Source organism: Rhinopithecus roxellana, chromosome 1, assembly GCF_007565055.1.
Source record: "Rhinopithecus roxellana isolate Shanxi Qingling chromosome 1, ASM756505v1, whole genome shotgun sequence".
In the NCBI taxonomy this organism is placed as follows: domain Eukaryota; kingdom Metazoa; phylum Chordata; class Mammalia; order Primates; family Cercopithecidae; genus Rhinopithecus; species Rhinopithecus roxellana.
In genome coordinates, this window is record NC_044549.1 from 131181534 (window position 1) to 131193793 (window position 12260).

The window sequence follows — 12260 nt, forward strand, 5'->3', positions numbered from 1 at the left end:
CATTGATGGTGCTGCAGTGTGGGGTGTTTGTGCAGCAGTCGTAAGTGCCAGCTTTCCACAGTAGACCCTCTGAGGGCTTCTGAACCCTTTAAAGTGCACATCAGAGTGCTACCAGTTTGTGGTGTACGTAGGTACACCTGTGTGTGTGCATGCTGTGTGAGGGTGTTTGAGAAGACCAGCTTATATGAACAAGCACTGCACAGGCTGGTTAGTGAAACTTTGCTTCAAAGCTGTAGCATCCCTAAACCAAGACAAATGTCTACTATCATTCCCAAACGAAAGAAATCATGGAAGAGGGTAAAATAGATAAGTCAATTCGTATCAACCATTGCAACTGAACACAAAATTCAAAGCACATGGCTCATCACTGCTTGTGGGCAGGGAGGGTCCATCATTGGTAAATGGACACTGTGTAAATATTATAAATACTAGGTGATGTCTAACCTGGACTTTTTTTTTCCCCTTGGTCCTCATTTCATAGAAACAACTGGTCTAGCCAGCATCCTAGATAATTGCCGTGGATGAGTTGGCCTACCCCCATGTTGAGGCAGGGATTAGCTGGAAACCCCTACAGCATCCTCTCCAGGAGAATTCTGCAAGAACCTCTTGCTTATGCTTTTCCTAATTTAAACAGTTTGCACACAGCAAATGGCTGCAGAGGGAAGTATTTGCTCCTTCAAGTTACGGGTTATGCTGGGCTCCCATCACACATAAACAAGGAGAACTTTGATTTTTTTTGCTTCTGTAGCTCTCTTTGGAATAAAGGTGGGATCTAGATTTGGGTCCAAAAAGCATCCAGGGAAATTACCAGAGCTAGATTCCACTGTGGAAGGTGGGAGTTCTGTTGGCATAGGGTGATGGTTTTGAGTTATGATGTCATTGGATGGTGTCTCTCTCCCTAGATGACACTTCTAGAGGGCAGCATTGCCATCAGTGGAACCTTCGCTTATGTGGCCCAGCAGGCCTGGATCCTCAATGCTACTCTGAGAGACAACATCCTGTTTGGGAAGGAATATGATGAAGAAAGGCAAGGAATGTTTGGCTTCTGTCATGCTTTCCATCTTGGCCATGTGAGATGCAACGCAGCCCTAGTCAGCAGGCTCTGCTCCTGCCGTGTCCCTCACGCTATCTCTTTGTGTCCTCCAGGTACAACTCTGTGCTGAACAGCTGCTGCCTGAGGCCTGACCTGGCCATTCTTCCCAGCAGCGACCTGACGGAGGTACAGGCCTTCTGCCCCTGATCAGGCATTTAGCAGAGTGGCGGAGCTGGGCCAGAGCTGCTCCTGGGAGTGCATCTGAAGTGCTTGGGAGAAGAGCCTCACAGGCGGTTAGGCTGTCATTAGGCCGTTGTGTTAGGAAAGCATCTGTTAGGGCAGGGATGTTAACACTGCTTGTTTTAAGGTTGTAAGCGTTTTCTATGTCTTGGGGATTTTGAACAAAATCCCGTTGTTGACTCAGGGTTGTTTTTTACTCTATCCAGATATTTTTAAAACTACAAGTAAGCGTGTGCACGTTGAGCTTCTTCCTTGAACTTGATTTTGCCAATCTCCTTAACTCAGATAGTTTGTAGAGAGCCCTTTTCTATTACAAAGAGCCCTTAGAACAAATCCACATTTCTTTGGGTCTCTGCCCTGCAGCAGTTTCCAGAGCCGTGTCTTTGGAACTAATTTGTGCTCTTCAGTGTTAAAACTTGTCTCCCGTGAGTTGCCCTGAAGGTCTCTGGGATTGGCATCTTTATTTAACTGACTTCAGTTAAATCCCTCAAACCAGATTTGGTGAATGGTTTCATTACTTTAGAGATCCTTAAATCCATGTCCCCAGATCAGCAGCATCAGCATCAGCATCACCTGGGAACTTGTTAGAAACACAAATTCTTAGGCTGTTCTCCAGACCTACTGAATCAGAAACTCTAGGGGTGGGGTGCAAAAGTCTGTTTTAACAAACCCTGCAGGTAATTCTGATGCAACGTCCAGTTTGAAAACCTCTGAATTAATTGAATATTTGACAACTGATTCATTCATTTGATCATTTAGTAACATTTATTAGGTGCTTATCATGTGCCAGTGACATGTGCAGACACTGGCACTAAGAATATAAAGGAATAAGACAATAATCTGCATGTAAAGAAGTGTACAGTTAAGAGGATGAGATACCCAAACAAACAGGCACAAAATAATCTGATGGAAAAGAGCCCCATCTCTTTGGGGTACTAGCGGGAAGGAGGTTGGGGGAGATTTCAGAGGAGATGATGCCAGAACTGAGCAGACCAAGTAGAGGCAAGCACATGACATTGTCGTGTTCATAATATACACATAATTTCAAATGGCTTAGGTCCCAGGATGTGGAAGGGGGATTGTGCACTAGAGGCTGAGAATTGCTGGGGAACTGGGTGGCAAAGGGTCCGGTTTGTATGCCATGTTTAGATAGTCAGGGTTTATCCTTTGGGGCTCTTGAAGAATTTTAAGCAGGGGTGGGAGATGGTCAGCTTTGTGTTCTGGAAAGCTCTTCCTGCCATGTGGAGAATGGATTGGAGGGGGGGCATCCGGGTGGAGTGGCAAGACCAGATGTAGGATTGATTGGTACCCAGATGGCAGTGGTAGAGGAAGAGGCATCTGGGCCAACTCCCCCACTTTCTGAAAGGATCAGTGTGGCAGTTCATCTGCGGGGAATTGAGAGAAGGAGCTGGTCTGGGTGGGAAAGAAGAGAAGTGACTGGGTGACCCCTACGCGCTGTTCTGGACTGACTTGTGCTGGAGGCTTCACCACACTTCTGGGCTCTTGTAGATTGGAGAGCGAGGAGCCAACCTGAGCGGTGGGCAGCGCCAGAGGATCAGCCTTGCCCGGGCCTTGTATAGTGACAGGAGCATCTACATCCTGGACGACCCCCTCAGTGCCTTAGATGCCCATGTGGGCAACCACATCTTCAATAGTGCTATCCGGAAACATCTCAAGTCCAAGACGGTTCTGTTTGTTACCCACCAGTTACAGGTATGGTGCTTTCTTCCCTCGGCTGCCTACCTTACTTTGGGAAATCAGAAACAGGGAGGTAGGTTTGCTCCAGGTGTCCTTGTGTTATAACTAGAAATTCCTGGAATCAAGGTTTCATTTTCTTAGCAAATTAACCCTCTGTACCAATAAAGCTCACTGTACCAGTGTAACAGATGGCCATCTAAATCAGAGATCCTTGGAGCATATCAGCTTCTGCATATAGATCCGCAAGTAAAAGGGCTGAGAGCAGCGGGCCAAAAATGGAGTTTGGGTATAAGATAGTTTGGAAAGCATTGTGTTAACATCTCTATGCAAGTGGGAACTGTTTTGGGAAAACAAGCTTCTCTCCCTCTGTCATTCCATGATAAGTAGCCACTTTGGAGAGCAGCTCAAAGATGTTGCCATCTGGTTCACATATGTTGTCACGTTTGGGGGGCAAACCCTCCATTCTGCCAAAGAGAGTCATAATTATGTGTATTTGTGAGTGCAGTGAAAGGGTGTAAATTTAATGCAGAGCTCATGTGGCTCCATCAGCAGATTCATGTGAAAAACTGGAGGAACTCGGCCAGGCATGGTGGCTCACGCCTATAATTCCTGCACTTTGGGAGGCCAAGGCTGGCGGATCACCTGAGGTCAGGAGTTCAAGACCAACTGGTGAAACCCTGTCTCTACTAAAAATACAAAAATTATCCGGGCATGGTGGCACATGCCTGCAATCCCAGCTACTCAGGAGGCTGAGGCAGGAGAATCCCTTGAACCCAGGAGGTGGAGGTTACAGCTGAGATTGCACCATTGCACTCCAGCCTGGGCAACAAGAGCGAGACTCCATCTCAAAAAAAAAAAAAAGAAAAACTGGAGAAACTGCTCCTTGTACTATGTCACAAGGCACAATACACTAAAGTGGGGTTCTCAATGTTGCCACCACTGACGTTTTGGGCCAGATAGTCCATGTTGTACGGGGCTACTTTGCGCACCCCTGGCCTCTAGCCACTAGATACCAATACAGACGGTCACTGGCTTATAGTTCAACTTACAGTTTTTTGGCTTTATGATGGTTCGCATACAACCATTCTGTTTTTCACTTTCAGCATAGTATTGAAAAAAATTACATGAGATATTGAACACTTTATTATAAAATAGGCTTTGTGTTAGATGATTTTGCCCAACTCTAAGCTAATGTAAGAGTTCTGGGCATGTTTAAGGTAGGTTAGGCTAAGCTCTGATATTTTCAATTTACGTTGGGTTTATCAGGATGTAAGCCCATCGTAAATTGAGGAGCATCTGTGTACCTCTCCCCCCAGTTGTGACAACCAGAAATGTCTCCAGCTGGGCACGGTGGCTCAGACCTGTAATCCCAGCACTTTGGGAGGCCGAGACGGGTGGATCACCTGCATGGCAAAACCCCATCTCTACTAAAAATACAAAAAAATTAGGCAGGCATGGTGGTGCGTGCCAAGGCAGGAGAATCGCTTGAACCCAGGAGGCAGAGGTTGCAGTGAACTGAGATTGCGCCACTGCGCTCTAGCCTGAGGGACAGAGCAAGACTGTCTCAAAAAAAAAGTCTCCAGATACTGCCAAATGTCTTCTGGGAGGTTAACTCGCCTCCTGTAGAGAACTACTGAACTAAGGTATGGATGTTTGAATGTATTTGCACAAATAGCGTATTGTATTGTCTCCGCCTTTGCCTTCAGTACCTGGTTGACTGTGATGAAGTGATCTTCATGAAAGAGGGTTGTATTACGGAAAGAGGCACCCATGAGGAACTGATGAATTTAAATGGTGACTATGCTACCATTTTTAATAACCTGTTGCTGGGAGATACACCGCCAGTTGAGGTAAGATCTGGTGGTGTTTGCGTGTGTCCCCTTCTCTCTCTGCAAGGGAAACATAGCCGGAGTGAGTGATGGAGAGATCTCAGCTGAATCCAGTGTCTATGTCTTATTGGCAGGGGCTCTGTTTTCTGGTGAACAGATTGCTGTGCCTTAGTTCACATACTGATTCTGCTCTAGGAGAGCAGGATTGTAGGGCTGGTGAGTTGAGGTCTTCTGTCACGAAGAACTTATTAATATGACAATGGCAGGGAGAAGGATATGGGCCCAGTGAGGGCAGAGAAGATATGTGCTGCTGTTCAGTCACAGTTTCATAAGCTCCGTCCCCCTGATTGAAGCATTATAAAGCTCTTTTTAAATAAACAAGTGAATAAAGTGCCAAGGAAGGGAAAAAAGCACTCAGGTCGGGCGCTGTGACTCTTGCCTATAATCCCAGCATTTTTGGAGGCTGAGGTGGACAGATTGCTTGAGCCCACGAATTTGACACCAACTTGGGCAATGCACATGGAGAAACCCTGTCTTTACAAAAAAAAAAACAAAAATTAGCTGGGCATGGTGGCGGGCACCTGTAATCCTAGCTACTTGGGAGGGTGAGGCAGGAGAATCACTTGAACCTAGGAAGTGGAGGTTGCAGTGAGCTGAGATTGCTCAGAGAGCAATTCCATCTCAAGAAAAAAACAAAAAAAGACATAAGAGAAACTTGGAAAGGGGAGCACTAAGTAGTTTCTGTTGTCTCAGGTAGAACCTGAGGCTGTTTATTGAGTTCCTGTGTGCCCTGTTACAGGCAGTTCTCAGGGGTAGGGCATGTGTAAGTTGTCACCATGTGAGACATCATCTCTGTCCTTGAGGGACTCACAGTGTTCTAGGGAAGACCAATGTTTTTATGCTCTTACAAGCACTTACAGATGTGGCTTAGAACACTATGTCACATGTATAGCACTAATGGAGTCCTAAGGGCAAATGGGAGGGTGAGCTTTCCAGGGAGTGTTGCCTCATGAAGAACGGAAGACTTGAATCTATCTGAATGGGGACAACTGTGACTGTGATTGGGAGAAGGGGAGGGGCATTCCAAGTGGAGGAACAAGTGTGGACAAAGGTAGAGAAATGGGAAATTGCAATGTGGTGTAAAGAATGGTGTGAAAGGCCGGGCACGGTGGCTCAAGCCTGTAATCCCAGCACTTTGGGAGGCCAAGACAGGCGGATCACGAGGTCAGGAGATCGAGACCATCCTGCCTAACACGGTGAAACCCCGTCTCTACTAAAAAAATACGAAAAAAAAAAACTAGCCGGGTGAGGTGGTGGGCGCCTGTAGTCCCAGCTACTCGGGAGGCTGAGGCAGGAGAATGGTGTAAACCCGGGAGGCGGAGCTTGCAGTGAGCTGAGATCCAGCCATTGCACTCCAGCCTGGGTGACAGAGCGAGACTCCGTCTCAAAAAAAAAAAAAGAATGGTGTGAAGTTCAGTGTGGCTTGAGAGTAGGGGCCGTGGACACCAGTGAGATGGGAGAGGAGCTTGCAGGATTAGGGTAGGGCCAGAATATGGAGGTCCTACAGAACCAGGTGGAAAAGCTTATGTTTATCCTGTGGTAGCAGTGGGAAATGATCAGATCTATAGATTTGATTTAGTGATGTGGGGGCTCAGAGATAGTAGGAGTAGAAATGACCCCACCCCTAATACTTTGGACAACTTGGAATGGACAAGAACATAATATAAAGGTTACTGCGTTTGGAGTTTAGTGGCTGGGGAGAGCAAATGTCAGTGGACTAAATTTTAAATCTTAAAAATTTAAGGAGATGAGGAAGTACAAGAAATGAGTATAGGTGACCCTTTTAAAAAGTTGGATGGATCTTTTTTCAGTAATAGCAGCTTGATTGATGATTTCCTAATGTGTATCCTGTGGACATTCATCTGGATGGCTAACGTGACTGGAGACTTTTTTTTTTTAATATTATTAGATCAACTCAAAAAAGGAAACCAGTGGTTCACAGAAGAAGTCACAAGACAAGGGTCCTAAAACAGGATCAGTAAAGAAGGAGAAAGCAGTAAAGCCAGAGGAAGGTAATGGCTTTTTTGAAATTTTTAGATTTGTCATCGAAGTTTATCAGAAATTACTCGTGTGGTAAGTAATCCATGATGTTTGATAGCAGTATGTGTACAATATAAATACCTGGTCTTACATTTCTGGAAAACAAAGTTCTTATATAATACTGGGAGACCACGAGGCACCTTCTGTTTGCTTAAACAGACCAGGGCAGTAAGAGTCACTTTCAGACCCATGCCTTCTCCTCCTGTGCAGGATGGGGTCAGGTTTAGGTCATTAGAACTGAGTCATCCTGAGTAAGGAAAAATCGAATGGTGGGTACAGGTTCACCCTTCCATCCAGTGATTCACCTCTGCTCATGGAAAGTCCCAACCAAATCAGAGGTGTTCTGGCTCTAAGAATACCTGTGTCCTCAGAAGTGCCCGTGTTAGAACAGTAGACTCATCACCTTGTCCTGACAATATAGCACCAGGATTATGAGTAAGAGTGACAGAGAGGGGTTTTTCCTACTTGGCGTTTCCTGTCCAGAGCCCTTGATCCTGTTTCTTAAGCCCTTTATGTTATCAACAGTAACAAATCTTGAGAGTTAAGGGAAGCTATTTGCAATAATGTGGGCATTTTCACCTTTGAATTTTAAGTTGCATGTCAATTTAAATACACACACACTGTGTGTGTGTGTGTGTGTGTGTGTGTGTGTTTACTGTATAGATGTAGATATGTGTGGTCTTGTTTTAATCTCTCTGTTACTTCACCTCCTCACCTCACCGTTTTGAATCCAGGGACTTTCTTGGGTTTGCCATTGCTTTGGAGACAGGGCCTGTTGCCACTTCCTTATCCTTAAAACTGCAGGAGGTCAGGCATAGGTGGCTTACACCTGTAGTCCCAGTACTTTGGGAGGCTGAGGTGGGAAGATTGCTTGGGCCCAGGAGTTCAGGACCAGCCTGGACAACATGGCGAGCCCCACTTCTCTACAAAAAATATAAAAATTAGCCAAGCGTGGTGGTGCGTGCCTATAGTCCTACCTACTTGGGAGGCCGAGATGAGCCACTGCACTCCAGCATGGGGGACCGGGTGAGATCATGACCAAAAAAAAAAAAAGGAAACTGCAGGAGATATTTGGTATCAGGAGTTGATCATTCTGACTTACTGCCTCTTTTATTTCTTTTTTTAAAAGGTATGGGATTTTGAATTCAGATGTGGTTTATGATACCTTATTGACACACCCCAGAAAACAAACAGCACAGAAGGCTGAGACATTTGTTAGTTCTTACCATAGGCAGTAAAAATCAGAATATCATTAGCAAACATTTGTTCTTCTCTACATAGTCACTAACCTGGCTACTCACAACTCTTAAAGTGCTCAAGGCATGTGTGAGGGAGGCTTATTCCAAGATTTGTAAACATTATTTGGGTAAAGAGGGAAAAGCCGGATACTATGTTTAGTACCTGGATGAGAGGATCATTAGTAACCCAGACCTCAGCGTCACACAATATGCACACAGATCTGCATGTAACAGATGTAACATACACACAGATCTGCATGTAACAGATGTGATATACACACAGATCTGCATGAAACTGATGTGATATACACGTGGATCTGCATGTAACAAATGTGATACACGGATCTGCATGAAACCGATGTGATTTACACACGAATCTGCATGTAACTGATGTGATATACACACAGATCTGCATGTAACTGATGTGATATACACACAGATCTGCATGTAACAGATGTGATATACACACAGATCTGCATGTAACAAATGTGATACACGGATCTGCATGAAACCGATGTGATTTACACATGGATCTGCATGCAACCGATGTGATTTACACACGGATCTGCATGAAACCGATGTGATTGACACACGGATCTGCATGAAACTGATGTGATTCACACACAGATCTGCATGTAACTGATGTGATTTACACACGGATCTGCATGTAACAGATGTGATATACACACGGATCTGCATGTAACAGATGTGATATACACACGGATCTGCATGTAACGTGATATGCACATGGATCTGCATGTAACATGTGATATACACACAGATCTGCATGTAACATGATATGCACATAGATCTGCATGTAACAGATGTGATACACACACAGATCTGCATGTAACGTGATATGCACATGGATCTGCATGTAACAGATGTGATATACACACAGATCTGCATGAAACTGATTTGATATACACACAGATCTGCATGTAACAGATGTGATATACACACGGATCTGCATGTAACAGATGTGATATACACACGGATCTGCATGTAACGTGATATGCACATGGATCTGCATGTAACAGATGTGATATACACACAGATCTGCATGTAACATGATATGCACATGGATCTGCATGTAACAGATGTGATATACACACAGATCTGCATGTAACGTGATATACACATGGATCTGCATGTAACAGATGTGATATACACACAGATCTGCATGTAACGTGATATGCACATGGATCTGCATGTAACAGATGTGATATACACACAGATTTGCATGAAACTGATTTGATATACACACAGATCTGCATGTAACAGATGTGATATACACACGGATCTGCATGTAACGTGATATGCACACGGATCTGCATGTAACATGATATGCACACAGATCTGCATGTAACCGATGTGATAGACACACGGATCTGCATGTAACCGATGTGATAGACACACGGATCTGCATGTAACCGATGTGATAGACACACGAATCTGCATGTAACCGATGTGATAGACACGGATCTGCATGTAACTGATGTGATAGACACACGGATCTGCATGTAACGTGATATGTACACGGATCTGTATGTAACAAATGTGATACACACGAATCTGCATGAAACCGATGTGATTTACACACGGATCTGCATGTAACTGATTTGATATATACACGGATCTGTATGTAACCGATGTGATATACACATGGATCTGCATGTAACAGATGTGATATACACACGGATCTGCATGTAACAGTTCTGCAGATGTATTCCCTAAATCTAAAATGGAAGTTCAAAAACAAAACAGAGAAAAGCTTACTGTATAGCTGTTTCTCTTGCAAATGAAAAATTAAATTCTGTGCCCTGTAACTAACTGAATAAACTCTCCTCTAGGCCAAGGGTACCCAATGGAACCTGAAAATCTGTTCAGACCATGAAGGGAAGACAATGTTGGATGTGCCTTATTATACTCCCCTGCCTTTAGAGTTCAGGCACACAACTGACCAACATTAACATTTATATAGAGATCCTAAGACGCATTAACATTTATATAGAGATCCTAAGACGCATTAACATTTATATAGAGATCCTAAGACTGACAGAACAGTCTCTTTGTAGCTATAAGATACCTAAGTCCAACCTGACTCTGTTAAAATAATAGAGCATCACATGACAGATAGCAGGGCCCTGGAAGAAATGCATATTTTGAAATGTCCCTGTAAAGCTGTCTGTTGAAGGGGAAATTCTGCATTCTGTAGAGAATCTCCTTCCTTTACTAGGTCTCTCCAGAGGGTCTGACACCTTTGATAGGAGACATTCACATCTATTCTCTCTGAAGTCTGCTACTGGGAGGCTTCATCTACATGACAAGAACCTTGGCGCGCACACCCTGTCCCCCACCACTCCCCGACTTACTTACCTCAAGCTAATTTCAACTCTTTAGGCAGAGCTTAGCCCTTTCAACCAATTGCCAATCAGAAAAAATCTTTGAATTAACCTCTGACCTGTAAGCTGCACCTCCCTGCCCCATGTTGCCCCACCTTTCTGGATCAAACCAATGATTACCCCACTTACATTGATTGATGTCTCATGTCTCCCTAAAATATAAAACCAAGTTGTAATCCAGCTGCCTTGGGCCTGTTCTCAGGACTTTCTGAGGCTGCTTCACTGGTCACGATCCTTAACCTTGGCAAAACTAACTCTTAAATTGATTGAGACCCGTCTCAAGATACTTGGCTGGTTTACACTCTGTATTCTCATATTAGTGTCAGGAATCTGACTGCGCCAGGGAAACCCTCAGGAATATATTTGAACCTTTTCTGTCCTCCAGCAGCCAGCCAGTTACTATGTCCTACTGAATTTACCTCCCGAAACTCCATCCCACCATCACAACCCTAGTTCAGGCCTTTATCATCTTGTACATACAGTGTTACAGCTGCCTCCTTTTGAACTTGTCTTCCACACTGTCAGCTGCGAGATCTAGTTAAAAACATGAGACCAGCTGGGTGCGGTGGCTCACTCCTGTAATCCCAGCACTTTGGGAGGCTGAGGCAGGTGGATCGCCTGAGGTCAGGAGTTCGAGACCAGCCTAGCCAACATGGTGAAACGCTGTCTCTACTAAAAATACAAAAATTAGCCAAGCGTGGTGGCAGGCACCTGTAATCCCAGCTACTTGGGAGGCTGAGGCAAAAGAATTGCTTGAACCTGGGAAGGTGGAGGTTTCAGTAAGCCGAGATCACACCACTGCACTCCAGCCTGGGTGACAGAGTGAGACTCCATCTCAAGAAAACAAAAAACAAAAAAAAGCAAAAACCATGAGACCAACCAACTTTTCTGCATGGAGTCTTTCAGTAACCTTCCATTTTCAAAGCTGCATTTTCTAATATTTTTCCTGATAGGGCACACATAGAAAAGGCTCTTTGTGTGGAACACGGGAGGCATGAAAGAGAATGCTTGCTCCCAGAGGCAGCTGCTCTGGCAGTATCAGCCATCCCAGGTCCATCCTAGCCCAACGGAAGTCAGACAAACCTGTCACCCTTTCTCTTGAGAAGTTCTTTGTGGGGCCAAAATTCAAAGCCTTCTGCGACCACAGCCTGCTTAGTCGGCCTCATCTCTTGCCACTCTTTAAGTGCACATCTGTTCCAGCTGTGCCAAATCACTGTGGTTGTGTGTTTTGCTACCCCTGTGCCTGTGCTCATGTTGTTTTCTCTGCCTGGTATTTCTCCTCTCCCCACCCAGTCACCTGTGGGTTACCTTTTGAGAAGCAATACAGAAAGTCTTACCTGAAACATGTCTGCCAACCACCCCCACCTAAGCCAAATAGGTCAAGTATACCTCCCCGGGGGTTCTCATGCTGCCCTGTGTATAGCTCTTATCATCACATTGAGCACATTTTACTATAATTATGTGATTATTGATCTGCCCATCCTACCAGTCTGTGGTAGGTTCCTCAGCCAGGTCCCTAGGTGTGGGGACCTGGTCTTCATCCTCTTTGCTGCTCCTGGGCTTCATCCTGGGCCTGGTTCATGGTAGGTGCTCAGTAAATGTTAAATAGATGAATGAATGCTTCTGACAAAGAGGAAATTGAATCTAGAGCCCTGTGAAGCTGCAGGCTCTCCGATTCTGCTGCTCTGCAGGTGACTTAGTTTTGTGGAAATAGTTC

General features: G+C 44.8%; 1 protein-coding gene across 10 annotated transcripts in view; it reads left to right on the forward strand.

The window, feature by feature from the left end:
* ABCC5 (ATP binding cassette subfamily C member 5) overlaps positions 1-12260 on the forward strand; it is a 95722-nt gene that overhangs the window by 49779 nt on the left and 33683 nt on the right. For all 10 annotated transcript variants that reach the window (XM_010366200.2, XM_030931419.1, XM_030931377.1 and 7 more), the window contains 5 exons: positions 903-1027; positions 1147-1219; positions 2783-2986; positions 4678-4821; positions 6770-6872. In XM_010366200.2, coding sequence (XP_010364502.1) covers positions 903-1027; positions 1147-1219; positions 2783-2986; positions 4678-4821; positions 6770-6872 — 649 coding nt within the window. The remainder of the gene's footprint in view (positions 1-902; positions 1028-1146; positions 1220-2782; positions 2987-4677; positions 4822-6769; positions 6873-12260) is intronic.